Source organism: Tamandua tetradactyla, chromosome 8 (genome assembly GCF_023851605.1).
Source record: "Tamandua tetradactyla isolate mTamTet1 chromosome 8, mTamTet1.pri, whole genome shotgun sequence".
NCBI lineage: Eukaryota > Metazoa > Chordata > Mammalia > Pilosa > Myrmecophagidae > Tamandua > Tamandua tetradactyla.
In genome coordinates, this window is record NC_135334.1 from 123,451,419 (window position 1) to 123,472,386 (window position 20,968).

Below are 20,968 nucleotides of genomic sequence, written 5' to 3' on the forward strand. Positions count from 1 at the left end.
CTGAGTGTGCAGGCATACCTCAGGATGTTGGTTTGGTCTGACTTCTCCAGAACCTTCACCACCAAGAGGTTGACAGAGCGGATCACCTGCTGCCCCTCCTCTAGGTCTTCAATTCGCGAGTCGAGCATCAGCGTGATGAGGCCGTGCATGAGGTCCTTCAGCACCCCGGTGGAGGCCTCCCGGGCGAGGCTCTCGATCTGGAAGAGCTAGCCAACCGTGACCGAGTTAGGGAGGATAAAACTCAACACACAGAGGAAGGAAGACAAACATGGATGGCATGCATACTTTAACATTAGGCTGTTTTTGTAAAAGATTCACAGTATTAAGAAAAGAATATAAATCACACAGTCCCCAGAAGCTTCTAGGAATAATCAAAATGAAGTGGTGTCTTTCTTCCCTGTTATAAAATATATTTTTAATTTTAATGTAAACATACTTATATTTGAATAGCCACCATGCCTGATGAAGAAACTGGCAAGAAGCAGAAATCTAGGTAGTCTGTAAGAATTCTGTGTGATATCCTGACAATAAGACAAGCTGGAGTGCAGCTCGATAGTCAGTGGAAGTAGCCCGTGGCTTGCTATACTACATAAGCAAAATTCTACCAAGTGACATAGGACTCTCTCTGTTACATACGTACTGATGCAGGCTTTAGAACCTGCTGGGTGAGAGACTGAAGGGAAGGTTCATGGTCTACAGAGGCTGTCCTTACCGAAATCATGTTGCCAATGATACAGCTATACAACTTGATGATCTCGTCCTTCTCCAATTTCTCATCTGCCATGTGAGTGTTGTAGATGAGTCTTAGTTGCATGAACGTGGCTATCAGAAACTGGTCAATATGGCCAGACATAGCTTCAGCTTTATCTTCCTGTCTCAGGACCTCATCAATCTGATAAAAAAACAAAACAAAACAAAAATAACAATAACAAAAAATACCCAAGATGTATTTTCCACGCTTCACACTTCTAAGTAGTGAGAAGATACCACAAGGGACTCCTCTGTAAGAGTATCTATCGGCAAAGCACTTGTAATATTGTAGCTTGAAAAAACCCAAGATGCTTTGCATATAAATAACTAGTCCTTAAGGAGTCAATCATTCAACAGATATTTCTGAATAAGACACTGTCAGGTGAATTAGCTGCAGATACTATAAAATGTTACTGTCTAATTAGAGATTAATAATATATTTAAATAATTCTTTTACATTCTATTGTTTAATATAATATCTGTTGTAACATAAAAGAAATTATAATAATAAAATAAAATAAAAAAGAGTGGTTATTAAAATGGATTAGGTAGAGAGACATGTCTCCACCCATTCAAGTGGGTTTTGATTAGTTTACTGGAATCCTATAAAAGAGGAGACATTTTGGAGGTTGAGAGAATTCAGAGAGAGCAGAGCAGAACGACACAGCCACAAGATGCAGAGTCCACAAGCCAGCGACCTTTGGAGATGAAGAAGGAAAATGCCTCCCAGGGAGCTTCATGAAACAGGAAGCCAGGAGAGGAAGCTAGCAGATGACGCCATGTTCGCCACGTGCCCTTCCAGATGAGAGAAACCCTGACCATATTCACCATGTGCTTTTCCAGATGAGAGAGAAACTATGACTATATTTGCCATGTGCCTTTCCACTTGAGAGAGAAACCCTGAACTTCACTGGCCTTCTTGAACCAAGGTATCTTTCTCTGGCTGCCTTGATTGGACATTTCTATAGACTTGCTTTAATTGGGACATTTCCATGGCCTATAAACTGTGACCTTGCAACTTATTAAATTCCCCTTTTTAAAAGCAAACCAAAAAACCAAAAACACAAAAGCAAAAAACAAATCCCCCCATATCCCTCTTCCCCCCCATCACTGACCCTTAGCATAGGTGTGGTACATTTGTTACTGTTGATGAAAGAGGATTAAAATCGTGCTATGAGGGTGGGCCACAGTGGCTCAGCAGGCAGAATTCTTGCCTGCCACGCCAGAGACCCGGGTTTAGCTCCCGCTGCCTGCCCACGTATTAATAAAAAAAAAAAAAGAAAGAAAATCTTGCTGTTAACTATAGTATATAGTTTGCAACAGGTACATTTTCCCCTTACCCCCCTCTATCATTAACTCTTGAATAGTGTCATACATTTGCTCTAGCTCATGAAAGAATTTTGTACATTTTTACAGTTAATCATAGTCTTTGTCCATCACAGGGTTCACCACGTCACACAGTCCCATGTTTCATCCTCTAGCTTTCTTCTAAGTGGCATACAGGAACCCAAGCCTTCAAACTCAGAACTCAGGACTCCCACATCTTGGCCCAGGGCTCTTCTGGATCAGCACACTGACTGCCACTACTGGGAAAATGCTACAATGGTAAACATATTTAGCTCCTATCCACTACAGTAAAAATCGATTTTTAGGATTACCTAATACTCTGATTACATAAACCACAACTATAACCTCCAGTGATCATCCTTTCATGCAGGGCTACCATGAAACACAACTCTCAGGATCACCAAATTCCACTCTGTATTCCATGTTCCAAAAAAGGCAGCATTTATACAAACTACGATGTAAATGGTGGCCTGTGGAATTGTGGAATCCAGAGCTCCTACTTTCATTTATCTCTCTGTACATGTATAACCCTGTAAGTGTACTCACCCGCACACACACAATTTTATATAACTGAGTTGAATCCATTTAACAATGTCATTTCAACATGGACACCATAGAAATATACTATCTTTTTTTGGTGGGAACAGGTAATTACTTTTTACCTCCCTGTTCCTATATATAACCACATATGGATACATTCATAGAGTCAGGTGTGGAGCATTGTTTCTTCTGCGAGAGGATTCTAGTATATACTCTTCACTGCACCCAGTTTGGTTTTTTTTCCCCACAACAGAAAATTATGAAAATCCCAAGTCAACAGTGTAACAATTCGGACATTTTTTTTTTTTTATATTTCAAAATTAATTGTTTAATGTTTGATAACATAAAATTTAAGTCATGTATATGAATACAAAGACAAACACAAGGGCTTTAAACATGGACAGAATCCTGTAATAAATGGTTTTAAACCAAGTTTCCTACTTTTATAACACACTATTGAAAAACTAAATTCATAAAAAGTCAGAGAAAAATATAATAATGACTTCAGTTTTCTTTTTTCAAATATATGCTCTGAAGGTAAGTTACTTAAGTTATTAAGTTCACAACAGTTAAAAAAGAACATATACAATGCAGTAAATAGATTTACATTAATTATAACATTTTCCTTCAATTTGTAGTTTATTCACCATGATTCATAGAAGCTCCATGGAGGATCATTATTTGAGGAACTCTTCAAGGTTATAATTGCAACCAAATTTTGAACATTTGGTCAAAGGAGCATGAAAATACAAGGTCCTGGCAAAATGAATAGCTATAAAAACCCCACAGAGTAGTATATTTCAGATAAAGAAATTTTAACGAGGTTGCAAAGCAACTTTTTAGGTAAATAGTATTTATTACTCTTTAATAAAATAAAGAAAAGTCTTTACTGCTGCAGGCACTGTGTCTCTGGAGTTGATTTGGAGGACACATATAGAATAGGGTGTGATTTCTTACAAGTTTCCTTTTCCAATTTGCTTGTAGTTTCCTTCCCTTCTTTAACTTCTGTTTGAAGCCTTGATTCAGCAGCTAACCTGGAAGAGTTAGGGGTGTTTCCACTTCTTTCACTGAAGACTTCAGAGTCAGCTTGAACACCTATAAGTTTCACACATTTCTTTTCCTTCACTGGTTGCATATCCATTGATAGATTTTTGTTGGGAGAGAGACTGACTACTGGTGTGTTTAAAGAAACTGTGTTTTCTAACTGCAAGTTATCTTCTAAATTGTTAGGACATGTTAGTGCCTCCTCTTTCTGAGTTGGCAATCTATAAACTTCTTCCCTGATAGCATCTTTAGGGATGGTTATATCCACAGGCAGTATCTCACGCCTCTTTTTGAGTACAGGCACTTCAATTTTCTCTTCCGGTTCATACTTCAACTTTAATTCATCTAATTTAGCTCTCAATTTCATATTTTCACTCTGGGAGAGCTGGAGGCATCTTTCATTTGCAAAAAGCTTTCGCTCAATATCCAAAGCCCGCTGGCTCTCAAACAATGCTTTCATTCGCTGTATAGACAGTTCACCTTTAGTGCTTTCATTTTCTTTGTTTAAATTATCAAGTTTTATCTGAAGTAAATCTGTATAATAGGTGTTATCTTCTAGAATGCCAGAGCTTGGTGAAGGTTTACATTCCATACTTTCATATAAATTCTTAAATTTCTCCAGACTTCTAATTTCACCTAAAAGATGTTTTATTTCACCATTTTTCTGCTCCAACATGGCAAGCAACCGTTCCTGCTGCTCAAATTCAGACTGAGACCCTTTCATCTGTAGCAACGTGGCAATTTGTAACTTCATTCTTTGCATCTGTTCTCTATTAAATGCATTTTGCTTCTTTAATGACTGATATTTGACTTTCATACTGATAAGCTGACGTTCCATTGCAGCCCTTCGGTCTTCCACCTCTGCAAACAAAGAGTTGCCTTTACTATTGGGGTCCAAGGCTTGTTGGAGTGCTTGGTCCAACTGTACTTGAAGATCTTGATTTGCTACACGAGCTTTCTCCAAGGCGTTATAGTATGAAACTGCTTCCTTCTCTCGATCCTCCTTTTCTTCTTTAAGTCGGTCTACCTGGCGCAGTAAATTGGTACTAAGAAGTTCTAGTTTCTCCTGTCTGTACTGTAATTCATTCACTTCTTCTTTGAGGGCAGTCTTCATACTTTCCATTTCAGTCAGCTCAACTTGAAGAGCCAGCATCTCTGAAGACATGGTTTCATGTACACGTTCAGACATTATCCGCATTTCCTCTGATTTACAAGAGAGGAGTTCTTTCTGATGCTCTACTTTGTGTTTCAGCTGCTTTTCACTTAGTCTAGCTTCATGTAATTCAGCTTTCAATTTTTCTAACTTATTTTTTAATTCATTTACTTCCTGTCCATGGCTTCTGCTTAGCTGTTCTTCTAATTTCTCCAGGTGCATTTTTTGTTGTTGTTTAATAGCTTCACATTCAGAGCTCAAACTTTCTACCATTCGACTCTTGAGCTCAACTTCTCTCTGAAGAGTATATTTTTCTTGTTCATAATTCTCAGTCATGGTCATAATTTCATTACGACATTTATCCAGTTGATTCTGCAATTCACTTTGGCTTTCTACTAGTTGTAAACCATACTGTGCAGCTTTTAGTCTCTCTTCTTCAGCCTCTTTGAGCTTGCATCGAAGATCTGCAATTATATCTGCTTCCATGTTCTTTTCCTGTTTTTAACTTACAAGAGCGCCAGGTCTTTTTGAATCGGACATTATTTTTAAGGGCAGCATAACTGCCCATGTATGCATATACCAAAATTTATTCAAACGCTCCCTTACTGATGCACTTCTAGTGTATTTCTAGTTTGCTTGCTCTTCCTGTTGCTAGGTTCCATAAAGTGTGTTACGTTACTCTTCTTTACCTACTCAGCTTTCACTCTTGGGCCTCACTTTTGGAAACCCTTAAGAATGGCAATCTGAGACTGGCGGGAGATGGAGCAGTTTCCACCTCTGTCAGCTTGTGGCATTACCACCTGGCAAGTTGTCAGTCATTTGGCAAAGCAACCACAACAGGCATTTCTGTTCTTTGGTCTCTGAAGGGATAAAAGCTAGAGACTTTCCAGACTCAGAAAGTGAGTTCAGCCTTTCTATTCAGCTATCTGTAGTTTATTGGGGGCCACGGAGAACCAGATCCCTCCAGTAACATTCACACAGGCCACTGTTGCCCTTTGGGAATCTACTATCTCCACAGCCTCAAAGACCTTTCTCCAGGATTTGTGGGGTTTGAGCCTCATCCTCGGACTGCATTACAGAACCCCAGGTTCCCTGTAGGCCCACAGGGGAAAATGTTTGTCCTTGTATAAGAGAGATCTTGAGACCTGCTCACACATTTTAGACATAACCTGGCCTGCCCAGTAGCTTCTGTTTAGAAGGGCAGATGGTTATTGGATTGAAATTGACAGAGAAGGGCAACAGGGGTGTATGTATTCAAGTAATTATTTTCCAGAATCCCGTTTGTTTTCTTCTAGTACCTAAATTGATATTAGTGCTAGTAGAATGGATTTGTCCAACAGCAGCAAAAACCTTGTGCTGCGATTCTGTCCTCTCCCCTTCCGTTCCTCGTCATCTGTCTTCATGTGGATGTCTAATGGGCTGCTCAAATTAACACCACAATAAAGTGGCAGTGGCTGAGAGATTTCAAACAGTTGAGAGGTTATCCTGGGAGTTAATCCTATATGCACTGTATAACTGTCCTTTTTTTTTTTTTTTTTAGTTCATGGTGCATTGGAGTGGCTGGAGGGAAGCACCTGAAACTGCTGAGCTGTGTTCCAGTAGCCTTGACTTGAAGACGACTGTATAAAGATATAACTTCTGCAATGTGGCTGTGTGGTTGTGAAACCCTTGTGTCTGATGCTCCTTTTATCCAGGGTATGGACAGATGAGTAAAAAATATAGACAAAAAAATAAAAAATGGGAGATAAGGGATAAAATAAGCTGTATATATGGAAATACTAGTGGTCAATGAGAGGGAGAGGTAAGGGGCTTGGGATGTATGAGTTTTTTTCTTTTTATTTATTTTTCTGGAGGATGCAAATGTTCTACAAAATGATCACGGAGATGAATACACAACTATGTGATGATATTTTGAGCCACTGGTTGTACACCAGGTATGGACTATATGTGTGTGAAGATTTGTCAATAAAAATATTTTAAAAATAACGCAACTAAGCCAACCTCTCAAGCCAGCCATCCTGATCTCAGTACGCAGTATCACCATCCACCTAGCCGCTTAAAGAAAAATCAAGGGGTTATTCTTGATTCCTTTCTTTCCTTATATTTCATGCCCAATCTGTCACCAAGTCCTATTAATTCTACCTCCAAAACATACCTCGAAACCTTCCACTTTCTTCCTCTTCATCACCATTTTAATGGCACGTCATAGTGTCTTTTATATGAATTTTGGATATAGCTTCTTATTAGGTCTCCCAGAATCTCCTCCTGCCCTTCCTATAATCCAGTTTCTACAGAATGACCAGAGTGGTTTTTACACCCCAAGTTAAAAAAAAAAAGTTCAAATATTACAGAGAGTTGGAAGTACAGAAAAGGAACTTTGTATCCTGAATCATTTGAGAGTAAGTTGTCAATCTGATGCTCCATACCCTTCAAATACTTTAGTATGTATTTCTTAATAACAGTGACTTTGTCATAATCATGATACAACCATCAAAATCAGAAAATTAATATTGACTTTAAAACTATCTATCTTCAGACCCCATTCACCAAAGTGATGGTGAATTCTCACTGGATCCTATCAAGTGGCACGTAATTTCATTTTGTCCCTTTACTGACGATGTTCAGTTTTAGAACATCAATCAATTGTTCTTAATCAATTAAGAATTAAGGCAGTCTCTACCAGGCTTCTCTTCCTTCAAATTACTCTTTGTGGGGAAGTACCATGAAACTACATAAGTATCTCATTTCTCTTCAAAATTTTAATTAAAACATTAATATGTTCATGGACTTGTTTTCCTAATTTATTAAATTACTTATAGAATTCAATAAATTTGCTGGTTTAGTTCAATTTACTGAATTACAACTCAGTTATTTATTTTCTTTTTCATTGTGATGCTCAAATTGTCTACTGTTTGGACAGAGTTCACATCCTCTGAGCCTATTGTTGTCTGGCATGTGATGACTCAGCCTGGAATCAGCCATTGCTCTAGGGAACCCTCATTCCTTTTGAAGGACAATGGTACTTAGAGGACAAGATTTGGGTACTGTGTATGCTTGTTACTGTTTTCAGGTCCTCTCAATGAAAAGATTTAGGGAATATATATTTTTATATTACATGTCACATCAATACCTCATGTATATATAAGTAAACGTATACATGTACACATTTACATCTATATTTAATTCCACAACCTATAAACTGAAAACCATGAATTCATACTGACACATCTAATTCTGTTCCAATACAAGTCTATTCTGTTTTGCTCCCCTTTCTTGTTATTCCCTTCTCCGATAGTGAGAAATCTGATTCGCCTTATTGTATTTGTTTATTTGATCAATCTGTTTGTATAACCAATCGCTCATCTCTGCCATCAGCCCACCCCCATACAGATAGCCTTTTGCCCTACTTCAGTTCCCGATCCCCGTTCTAAGTCACCCCCCACCACTTCCCCAACGCACACAGACGCCCTCCTCACAACGCTTGGGCTCTGAGACCCTCGTTTGGGGCCATCATGGCTCTCTACTCATGCCCTCGCGTCACAACTGTGGATTGCCTACCTCGCTCCACCCTACCTAATGGCTTAGGGACTGGGTTGTTAGGAAAGAGAAATGGAGGAAGAGGAGGAAGAGGAGAAAGACTTCAAAAAAAAAATGTAGTTTCATTGCTTCCAATCCTTTAATGGCTTCCAATCATACATAAAATTCAAACATTTCCTGAAGCTTTCAAAGCCTTACACAATCTGGTCTCTTTACTCCCACACCTCATTCTGCACCATTCCCCCCTTGCCCACCATGCTTCAGGTGCATGGGCCGACTATCATTTCCTTGAAGATACCAAATTCATCACTGTACCAGCTGTTTCTTCTACTTGGAATGCTTTTACCTCTGAACAATACATCTTTGTCATTCAGACTTTCCCAGACCAACCAATCTAAATAACTACTCAGTTCCTTTCTCTTAAGATGCCTGCTTCAGTTATATTTACAAAATAGTCACTACTCTCTGATATTTTATCTGTCTCCATCCACTAAAATCTAAGGAAGTTCCGTGTTCCTAACTGTTCACTGCTGTAGCTCTATCTCTCCTGGATGAATGCAATCATAAACACGCAAGGCTCTGCAACAGTTATAGTCTCTGAGGCGAACGATGACTGAGTGACCCCTGTGCATTTTTTTCACCACGGCAGTGCTGAATGATGCCTGCATCCCCTAAAACTGTGACTCTGACAGTGTGCATTCCAGGACTCACAGCCTCTACACTTAGAAATGGAATTACTGAACCCCGTTACCTGTGTCAGAGCTTGGATGCTTGTGTTGATATCACCACTGGCTACTTGGGAAATAATGAAATTGATGGTGGATGCTGTATTGCTGTGCATATCATCGAAGTGTGGAGAAACAGCCCGGATCCTAGACAGCAGAGCAACGAGAAAAACTCAATCTTCATTACAAGACAGCCCAGTAAGATGGAATTATGCAGTTCCCTCCTTAGTCTCGGTCTTATTTAAGAACTGTTATTAGATAATAATCAGTTCTAAAAAGTTTTAGTTGCACAGTACGACCAGAGAGTTCTTTTCACACATGCATTGTAATGACCATGACTGCTTATAATTAAATGAAAGAGCTTAACCTACTTCGGTTCAGGAATAAGGACTGGTTCAAAAATATCATCCAGTTTGTGCTGGACAAGTTCTGGCATTTCACAGCGGACTGTTCCATTGTCATTCTCAATCTCATCTAGATCTAGCTGGAATTCTCGGCGAACCATCTGGGCTGCTTCAGGATGCCCACTCATGCTTCGCGCGTGGCTAAGGGAGCAAAAAAAAAAAAAAAAGGTCCTGAAGAGTGGCATTGCCAGCTGTCACAATGTTTCAAAACACATGTTCAACTTCTGGTTTTAGCCCCACGGAATGATTTAAATCCTTGAGTCTAACCATAGGCAACAACACTGGTTGATGAATATCCTGAAGGAGCAGGTAACTTTAACTTGTACTTATATTACCTGCCAACTTATAAGTATTACCTCCAGTTCATTACAGCCAACAACCCTATACTACTGTGGTAGAAAATCATAAAGTATACACAATACTTTATTGACTAAAAGCTTACTTCTTATGGGAAAATAGATAAGAAAAATCTAGCCTGGCTGGTTCTTTCCCATCAAATTAACTAGTGTAAGTTTTTCTAATTATGAGTATCATTCCAGGCAGTACTCAGTACATCTTATAGTTTGAGGGACAGTCACTCTTTCTCGGATTATTCACTTCTGACAAACAGGACCAGCATTCCATCCAAGCAATATGCATTAAAAGTTTCCAAATTCAAAATGGTTAAAATTATACTTATGATAGAAGCCCAAATAGAACTGTCCAGCTTACAAGGCAGAATTTTGAGTCCCTAAGCCAATTCTGGGTTGCATGCATTTTATTTAGCCTTAACTCAACAAATCTGAAGATAACCATAAATATAACACAAAGAAGGTGAATCAGTATTTTAGCCACATGACATTGAGTTGCCATTTCTGCTAGACACTGGGGCTTTTGTGGAAGGCTTGATCCATGGGATATATACTCTAAGCCATTCACCCTCCAGAGGGGATGGATCCAAATCAGAAGTTAGAAAGATATGAGTCCTGCTAATGAGAAATTAGCAGGCAGTACTTACATCCTATAAGTGTGATACATAATTCTGTCCACGGAAAAGCAATGAAAGAAGGCACAAGACCATTTAGAAGTGATTTTGAGACAATGACAAAGACAATGAAGACTGAAAGATTAAACATTTGGTTACAAGACATTTACCCATACACTCTGTCATGCATGATAATGGCTACAAGAACTCAAGATTGTTTAAGGAATAAGCTCTGAGCACATAACGCAAAGCTCACAGAGATGTTCTTAGACAACTATCTCCATCTACGTACTTGAGTTTGGAGGACATGTCTTCAGATGGTCCCTTGCGAAGCATGTTGGCACTAGAGCTTATACTCTGTGTGCGCTGAGGTTTCTCTTCCACCTGCTTTATTGGTGCAACAGAAGGCCTCTTTGCTGACCGCTTAATCCTCTCTTCAAGCATACTCATATCCTTTTCAGAAAGCTGTATAAAGAGGCAAAATTTAATTTAGTAGCATATCCCTCCACTAGAATATAAGGAAAACTAAAAGTCTAGTTGGAAGACTCAAGATTAATATCCATATTCATATCTAAGCAAATAGAACCTAGAATGTTAGGACAAGTTCAATTTCAAAACACTACCAACATTTTTAAAGTCAACCACCATAATATCTGTCTAGTTATAATAATGAAAGAACGTATGAAGGAAAGGATACAAAAAGGAATACTACTTAAAAACTACAAATAAAAAGGTAAAAATATTAAATGAAGCTAGCACATTTTTGTTTGCCATTGCTAACTAGCTGTGTGATTATGGGGCAACTTTTTTTTTTACTTTTGATAATCTGCAAAATTTCCATCTGCCTTTTCTCCTTCACTGAGCTGCATAAGGATTTAATTAGATAATTCAAGCAAAAGTTTTTAAGCACAAGACAAACATGGTGAAATGAAGAGGTAACTGGAGCAAAGAACTGAGATTCTGTCATAACAGTGACTGCTTAAAGGAGTTAGTCAGAAGCAGAACCTACTGTGCCTGGAAAGGCTGGTTTGTGGCTTTAGCACAGACTTTTGATATGACAGGTACTAGTATCCACTGTGCACACAGATTCAGTGGGTACTTGTTAACTGGAAACTAAATGCATTAAAAATTTCATAGCAGGTTGGGGCCAAGATGGCAGCTTAGCGAGGTGTGGGATTTAGTTGGTCCTCCAGAACAGCTACTAAATAGCCAGGAACACTACAAAACAACTGTTGGGGCCACGTAAGTGACCAGACACACAGCATACCCCAATCTGGACCAGTTGGAGTGGCTGCAAGTTCCCCCCCGAACTGTGAGTTCCCCAAGCCGCGGTGGCTGGTGCCCCTTCCCCACAGGCTGCTTCTCAGAGGGGAAAGGAAAGGGACATTACCTGAGGCAAGGGCTAAGCGCAACTAAGCTTCAGTTGTAGAATTAATTCACAAATTCTGACTACTAAAAATAGGCCCCCAGCTCAGCTGAACCTGATCAAAGCAGGGGTTGCTGATTTTTGCCCCGATACCTAGGGGGCAGGGCTGACGGAAAAAGAAAAAAGAAACAAGAGGTTTTTTGGATTGAACAGCATGTAATACTTGAAAGGATCTGAGCCCTGAAGGAAAGGAAGGGGCACATAGGATCTGAAGGTACATAAAGCAACATACCAACTTACGCTCTTGATTGGCAAACCTGAGGAACGGGGGTCCTGCTCTGAGAAGGATTTTCTCTTTCTTTTTGTGACTGTGTTTCTACAAAGGCTTGACTGTCTTTGGATACAGTGGCAGGGCTTCTCAGGCTGCAACTGCCCCAGGCATAGGCAGAAACAAGTTCGTTTGAGGGCTTGTCTGGAGCCTGTGTCTTCCCCAGGAGGGGGGTGGGGCCCAACTCAGGTGGAATCCCTCCCTCAAGGAATTCAGACCCCAGGGCTTGGTAATTTGAAGCCATTAAAACCAGCCTACAACCTCTCCTCTGTCTCCACCACGCCCCCAGCCAAAGTTAAAGGTACCGCATCACCTTATACTGGTGGGACCTGCAGGCAGACAAGCACCACCTACAAGGCAGGATAAGAAAAACAGAGTCCAGAGACTTCACAGGAAAGTCTTTCAACCTGCTGGGTCTCACCCTCAGGGAAAACTGACACAGGTGACTCTTTCCTCCTGATAGGAGGACAGTGTGGTCTGGGAAAATCTGGCTGGGGTCTATAATACCTAAGTAGATCCTCTTAAGGGTGGGAGGAAAAGGCCCATACAGGCAGGTTAAAAAACAAGAAAATGAGAACTGAAAAATTCTGCTCTGTTAAACAAAACCTAAGCTAGAGGTCCAGAATAAGCTGAACTGAATGTCAAAGAACAGACAGAAAACAAAAGTCATCCAGCAAGAAAATCCTAGCTAAAAGAAGTGAAAACAATCTACAGAATAAACTAACTAAGGTAATTAAATGCCTAGATGCCAGCAAAGAATAACAAGTAACACTAGGAAAATTGAAGATATGGCCCAGTTAAAGGAACAAACCAACAATTCAAATGAGATACAGGAGTTGAAACAATTAATTCAGAATGTTCGAACAGACATGGAAAACCTCATTAAAATCAGTGAATTGTGGGAGGATATAAAGAAGGCAAGGAATGAACAAAAAGAAGAAACTGAAAGTCTGAAAAAACAAATCACAGAACTTATGGGAATGAAAGGTACATTAGAAGAGATGAAAAAAACAATGGAAACCTACAAAGTCAGACTTCAAGAGGCAGAAGATAGAATTAGTGAACTGGAGGACGGAACATCTAAAATCTGATAAGCAAAAGAAAATATAGGGAAAAGAATGGAAAAATATGAGCAGGGACTCAGGGAAATGAATGACAACATGAAGCGCACGAATATACATGTAGTGGGTGTCCCAGAAGGAGAAGAGAAGGGAAAATGAGGGGAAAAATTAATGGAGGAAATTATCACTGAAAATTACCCAACTCTTAAGAAAGATTTAAAATTACAGATCCAAGAAGTGCAGCGTACCCCAAAGAGAACAGATCCAAATAGACATACTCCAAGACATTTACTAATCAGAATGTCAGAGGTCAAAGAGAAAGAGAGGATCTCGAAAGCAGCAAGAGAAAAGCAATCCATCACATAAAAGAGAAGCCCAATAAGACTATGTGTAAATTTCCCTGCAGAAACCATGGAGGCGAGAAGACAGTGGGATGATATATTTAAATTACTAAAAGAGAAAAACTGCCAACCAAGAATTCTATATCCAGCAAAATTGTCCTTCAAAAATGAGGGAGTTTTCACACAAAAAAAAAATCACTGAGAGAATTTGTGACCAAGACACCGGTTCTGCAAGAAATACTAAAGGGAGCACTAGAGGCAGACATGAAAAGACAGGAGAGAGAGGTATGGAGAAGAGTATAGAAATGAAGACTATCAGTAAAGGTAAAAGAAGAAAAATTGGATATGACATATAAAATCCAAAAGGCAAAATGGTAGAAGAAAGGACTACGTGTACAGTAATAACACTAAATGTTAATTGATTAAACTCCCCAAAAGACAGACTGGCAGAATGGATTAAAAAACAGGACCCATCTATATGCTGTCTACAGGAAACACATCTTAGACCCAAGGATAAACATAGGTTGAAAGTGAAAGGTTGGGAAAAGATATTTTATGCAAATAACAATCAGAAAAGAATGGGAATAGCTATACTAATACCAACAAATTGGACTTCAAATGTAAAACAGTTAAAAGAGACAAAGAAGGACACTATGTTTTAATAAATGGAACAATTCAACAAAAAGACATTATGCACCAAGCCAGAATGCTCCAAAATACATGATGCAAACACTGAACACACCAAAAAGAGAAACAGACACATCTACCATAATAGTTGGAGACTTCAATTCCCTACTCTCATCAGTGGACAGAACATCTAGACAGAGGATCAATAAAGAAACAGACTTTGAATATTACAATAAATGAGCTAGACTTAACAGACATTGATAGGACATTACACCCCACAACAGCAGGATACACCTTTTTCTCAAGTGCTCATGGATCATTCTCAAGGATAGACCATATGCTGGGTCACAAAGCAAGTCTCAATAAATTTAAAAAGATTGAAATCATACAAAACACTTTCTCAGATCATAAAGGATTGAAGTTGGAAATCAATAATAGGCAGAGTGCCAGAAAATTCACAAATATGTGGAGGCTCAACAATGCACTTTTATTAATATCTGATCATCCTCAAGGGTCTCTCTGGCTAGCTTCCTAAATATCTGAGGTAATTTTACAATTCACTTTAAAGTTACCAGCACACACTCCTACAATGTTAGCCACTTTACAAAATAGACAAAAGAAAAATTGCTTCAAAACTGCTCTTAGATATGTTACTATAATTAAGAGTAGTTCTATATTAACCATTTTCTGTAATCAAACAATGTCAACAACACACTGTTAAACAACCAGTGGGTCAATGAAGAAATTATAGGAACAATCAAGAAATATCTCGAGGCAAATGAAAATGAAAATACAACATATCAGAATTTATGGGATGCAGCAAAGGCAGTGCTAAGAGGGAAATTTATTGCCCTAAATGCCTATATCAAAAAAGAAGAAAGGGCAAAAATAGAGGAATTAACTGTCCACTTGGAAGAACAGCAAACTAACCCCAAAGCAAGCAAAAGGAAAGAAATAATGAAAATTAGAGCAGAAATAAATGAAATCGAGAGCATGAAAACAATTGAGAAAATCAACAAAACGAGAAGTTGGTTCTATGAGAAAAGCAGTAAGATTGATGGGCCCTTGGCAAGGTTGACAAAGAGAAGAAGAGAGAGAATGCAAATCAATAAAATCAGAAATGGAAGGAGACATAACCACTGACACCACAGAAAGAAAGGAAGTAATGAGACGATACTATGAACAACTTTATGCTAATAAATTGGACAAAATAGATGAAATGGACAACATTCTAGAAAGGCATGAACAACCAACACTGACTCGATAAGAAATAGATGACCTCAACAAACCAATCACAAGTAAAGAAATTGAATCAGTCATTCAAAAGCTTCCCAAAAAGAAAAGTCCATGACCAGTGGCTTCACATGTGAATTCTACCAAACATTCCAGAAAGAATTAGTACCAACCCTGTTCAAACTCTTCTAAAGAACTGAAGAGGAAGGAAAGCTGCCTACCTCATTCTACGAGGCCAACATCACCCTCATACCAAAGCCAGACAAAGATATTACAAAAAAAGAAAACTACAGACCAATCTCTCTAATGAATATACATGCAAAAATCCTCAACATAATTCTAGCAAATCCAATCCAGCAACACATGAAAAGAATTATACACCATGACCAAGTAGTATTCATCCCAGGTATGCAAGGATAGTTCAACATAAGAAAATGAATTAATGTAATATACCATATCAACAAATCAAAGCAGAAAAACCACATGATCACCTCAATTGATGCAGAAAAGGCATTTGACAAAATCGACATCCTGTCTGCTGAAAACACTTCAAAGGATAGGAATAGAAGGGAACTTTCTCAAAATGATAAAGGGAATATATGAAAAACACACAGCAAACATTATCCTCAATGAGGAAAAACTGAAAATGTTCCCCCTAAGATCAGGAACAAGACAAGGATGTCCACTATCACGACTGTTATTCAACATTGTGTTGGAAGTTCTAGCCAGAGCAATTAGACAAGAAAAAGAAATACAAAGCATCAAAATTGGAAAGGAAGAAGTAAAACTCTCACTGCTTGCAGATGATATGATGCTATATGTCAAAAATGCCAAAAAATCCACAGCAAAACTACTAGAGCTAATAAATGAGTACAGTACAGCAAATTGACAGGATAAAAGATCAACACTCAAAAATCTGTACTGTTTCTATACACTAGTAATGAACAATCTGAGGGGGAAATCAAGGAAAAATTCCATTTACAATTGCAACCAAAAGAATAAAATATTTAGGAATAAATTTAACTGAAGAGACAAAAAACCTATACAAAGGAAACTACAAGAAATTGTTAAAAGAAATCACAGAAGACCTAAATAGATGGAAGGGCATACCGTGTTCATGGATTGGAAGACTAAATATAGTTAAGATGTCAATTCTACCTAAGCTGATTTACAGATTCAATGCAATACCAATTAAAATCCCAAAAACTTACTTTTCAGAAATAGAAAAACCAATAACCAAATTTATCTGGAAGAGCAGGGTGCCCTGAATAGCTAAAAGTATCCTGAGAAAAAAAAATGAAGTTGGAGGTCTCACGCTACCTGACTTTAAGGTGTGTTACGAAGCTACAGTAGTCAAAACAGCATAGTACTGGCATAAAGATAGATACACTGACCAATAGAATAGAATAGAGTGTTCAGATATAAACCCGCTCATCTACAGACAAGTGATCTTTGATAAGGTAGTCAAGCCAACTCACCTGGGACAGAACAGTCTCTTAAATAATTGGTGCCTAGAGAACTGGATATCCATATGCAGAAGAATGAAAGAGGATCCATATCTCAGACCCTATACAAAAATTAACTCAAAATGGATCAAAGACATAAACATTAGATCTAAGACCATAAAACTGTTAGAAGAAAATGTAGGGAAATATCTTATAAATCTTATAATAGGAGGCAGTTTCCAAGACTTTACACCGAAAGCACGAGCATTGAAGAAAGGAAGAAATAAATGGGAATTTCTCAAACTTAAATACTTTCATGCATCAAAGAACTTCATCAAGAAAGTAAAAAGACAGTCTACACTATGGGAGACAATAATGGGAAACAATATATCAGATAAAGGTCTAGTATCCAGAATATATAAAGAGATTGCTCAACTCAACAACAAAAAGACAGACAACCCAATTACAAAATGGGCAAAAGACTTGAACAGACACTTCTCAGAAGAGGAAACACAAATGGCCAAAGGCACATGAAAAGATGCTTAACTTCCCTGGCAATTAGGGAAATGCAAATCAAAACCACAATGAGATATCATATCATCTCACACCCACCGGAATGGCCATTATCAATAAAATAGAAAATGACAAGTGCTGGAGAGGATGTGGAGAAAGAAGCACACTAATCCACTGTTGGTGGGAATGTCAAACGGTACAGCCGCTGTGGAAGGCAGTTTGGCGGGTCCTCAGGAAGCTATGTATAGAATTGCCATATGACCTGGCAATACCATTGCTAGGCAAGGACACAAATGGACATTTGCACACCAGTGTTTATAGCAGCATTATTTACAATTGCAAAGAGATGGAAACAGCCCAAATGTCCATCAACAGATGAGTGGCTAAACGAACTGTGGTATAGACATATGATGGAATATTATGCAGCTAAGACAGAATAAAGTTACGAAGTATGTAACAACATGGATGGACCTTAAGTACATTATGCTGAGATGAGTCCGAAACAAAAGGACAAATATCATACGGTCTCACTGATACGAACTGACATTAGTGAATAAACTTGAAGAACTTCATGGTAACAGAGACCATTAGGAGATAGAAATAGGGCAAGATATTGGGTAATTGGAGGGGAAGGGATACAGTTTGTGCAACAGAACTGACTGTAAAACTCAGAAATGGATAGCACAATACTACCTAACTGTAATACAATTATGTTAAAACACTGAATGAAGCTGAATGTGAGAATTATAGAGGGAGGTGGGCTGGGGGCACAAATGAAATTGGAAAGAAAGATAGATGATAAAGACTGAGGTGGTATAATCTAGGAATGCCTAGAGTGTATGACGGTGACTAACTGCACAAATTTAAAAAATGTTTTTGCATGAGGAAGAATAAAGGAATGTCATTACTGCAGGGTGCTAAAAATAGATGGTAATTAATATTTTAAAATTTCAACTTATGTGTGAGACTAAAGCAAAAAATGTTTATTTGGTACAAAATTTATATTTTGACTAGTGCAGTTCCCAATATAACTTATGTAGACAGCTTAATTGAAAATCATAAGTACATGGAACCTTGAGGGCATAAGATTTTGCAGGTTTGTCCAGAGTGATGCCCCGATAAATCCCAGACTGATTTGAACAGTGAATATAAACGTATTTGCAAAGTGCCGTTTGGGGAATGGTGAAAAAGGGGAAAATTCGACTTCCCCAAGTTGAATTCTTGATATTCTCACAAGCAGTGGGTACAACCAAAGCAATAGGCTGAACTCCCAATCTTGGGGTTTGCTGAGATGAAACTTAACCCCACAAAGGATAGGTCAAGCCTACTTAAAATTAGGCCTAAGAGTCACCCCCAAGGGAACCTCTTTTGTTGTTCAGATGTGGCCTCTCTTCAGCCAACACAAGTAAACTCACTGCTCTCCCCGTCTACGTGACACATGACTCCCAGGGGTGTGGACCTTCCTGCCAATGTGGGACAGAAAGTCTAGAATAAGCTGATACTCAGCATGAAGGGATTGAGAAAACCTTCTTGACCAAAAGGGGGAAGAGTGAAAAGAGACCAAATAAAATGTCAATGGAGGGGTAAGGGGTATGGTATGTAGGAATTGTTTTTCTGGTTTTTTAAAATTTCTTTTTCTGAATTGATGCAAATGTTCTAAGAAATGATCACGATGATGAATATACAACTACGCGGTGATATTATGAGTTACTGATTATATAAGTAGAATGGAATGATCATATGGTAAGAATGTTTGGATTTGTACGTTGGTATGTTTAATAAATAAAATAGAAAATGTAAAACAAATAAACAAACTAAACCTCTCATTTCTAAAGCAAATGGCTATGAGTAGAATACTCAGAAAAGAGAATGTCATTTTCAATAAAACACAGCCTACAATAATCAGAGACACTCTCAAGGGATTATCTGGATTTAAGAACATACTGATAGATTGAGAATAATAAAAAAGTGGTAAAAACTTAGGTATAGTTGAGATAGCATGAAATGTGACCCCTAAGGGATCTTGCAGTTCTTTTCACAAGCTGACAAAGCTCAGAGATAAGAGTCACTCACATTTCCAATCAGTTTGAACACCTGATCCCCATGGACGTTGTACACTGTTACAATAGTGTTGAGTGCAGCATTGCGTACAGCGTTGTCACGGTCTCCTATGAGAATAGCTATCTCCTTTAAGGCTTTTCCTGGGGTTGGTTGGCAAACATTCATGCCATAGGACTCCACCAGACACCCCAGCTCTTCCAGGCACTCTGGTGGGCAAGAGAGACTAGTTAATGACAGGCATAATACACATTTGGCACAGAGACCCACCTATGTTATCTAGGTTTTCCTTGGCATATGGAAAGGACTAAAATCTTATTCTGGCTTTGCTTAAATATTTTCTTGTCTACTATTTTCTTACAAAACACACAATAAAACAGTGGTGCTATACCAAGTGATTCTGGAAGAAAGGGATGCTGTGAGTCAGATGGCCCCTGTGCACTTGCTTTTGTCACCAGGGCGGTACTGAGTGGCCCCTGTATCACCTGATACCGTGGCTCCACCAGTGTGCAACTCATCATTCTCAACAGTCCAAGTCAGAAGGCTGGAATCAGTTACACAGTTCTGAACAAATCTCCTTCTTCACCTATAAACTGTTTGTCTCAATTTAAACCAGATGCTTCACCTGCTCTCTGCTTCGAGTTTTTGGATTTGGTTCCTTCCATGATGAAAGGGAACATCTTGCTGGCTGGGTAGACAAGGCACATCCGGTTCAGGATGGCACGGACATCTTTACGAATAACATCCTTTGGTTCTCCAACCTAATCAACAAGGGGAATAATAATTGAGTCATTCTCTGAGAGATGGCAAGCACCACCATAGAATAAATGACAATGGAAGAGGGAATAAGAATAGGAACTAAGATCAGCTGTGATTTTTGAGCAGTCTTCCAAAACAAGAACAACACATTACCTTGAGGATGAGATAGGGGATGAAGGAAGATGCTTCATTCTCAGTAAGATGATACTCCTCCTCACTTAGCAGGGTGAAAAGTAATTTTAAATATTCTAGAGCCTTCATTAAGACGCTTGTATTGGTGTCAAAAAACCGCAAGGTAAGCCACTTTAGGATAAGATCCAGGCAACCAATGACGCCCTCTTTTTCACTCTCTAAGTGCTTAAGACAAAACAAAACAAATAAGACCATGTAATAACCTAAGTTTCATCAGCAAGTACCTTTAAAATTTTAAGTCCAAAAATAAAAAGATTTGTAAGCCTCCATTTAAGACCTAAAAAATATAGATGTGCATTTATTTTTATTGATATATATTATTCACAACCCAGGTAATCATCCTAAGTGTACAATCAATGGTTCACAATATCATCATATAGCTGTGCATTTATCATCACAATTGACTTTCTTTTATCCTTTTTTTGTGAAAAATAACATACATACAAAAAAGGAATACATTTCAAAGAACATCACAACAATTAGCTGTAGAATATTGGGCTATGCCCATTCTAACTTTCTCATTTTGGAAGGGGCTGTCAATAACGTGAGATAGGGGGATAGAACTAGTTGATGTTCTGGTG

At 38.5% G+C, this 20,968-nt stretch overlaps 1 protein-coding gene, 1 non-coding gene and 1 pseudogene across 5 annotated transcripts in view; all 3 read right to left on the minus strand.

Annotated features, from left to right (window-relative positions):
* The window catches only part of CKAP5 (cytoskeleton associated protein 5), a 131,449-nt gene that overhangs the window by 6,250 nt on the left and 104,231 nt on the right, over positions 1 to 20,968 (minus strand). For all 4 annotated transcript variants that reach the window (XM_077114587.1, XM_077114589.1, XM_077114588.1 and 1 more), the window contains exons 30-37: positions 20,349 to 20,552; positions 20,062 to 20,197; positions 19,452 to 19,645; positions 10,757 to 10,929; positions 9,468 to 9,641; positions 9,123 to 9,243; positions 713 to 892; positions 19 to 206 (exon numbers count right to left, since the gene is read on the minus strand). In XM_077114587.1, coding sequence (XP_076970702.1) covers positions 19 to 206; positions 713 to 892; positions 9,123 to 9,243; positions 9,468 to 9,641; positions 10,757 to 10,929; positions 19,452 to 19,645; positions 20,062 to 20,197; positions 20,349 to 20,552 — 1,370 coding nt within the window. The remainder of the gene's footprint in view (positions 1 to 18; positions 207 to 712; positions 893 to 9,122; positions 9,244 to 9,467; positions 9,642 to 10,756; positions 10,930 to 19,451; positions 19,646 to 20,061; positions 20,198 to 20,348; positions 20,553 to 20,968) is intronic.
* LOC143644933 (protein Spindly pseudogene) lies at positions 921 to 8,207 on the minus strand (annotated as a pseudogene).
* On the minus strand, positions 19,854 to 19,964 carry LOC143645426 (small nucleolar RNA SNORD67). The gene has a single exon (XR_013157135.1). It is a non-coding gene; the product is annotated as a small nucleolar RNA SNORD67 (small nucleolar RNA).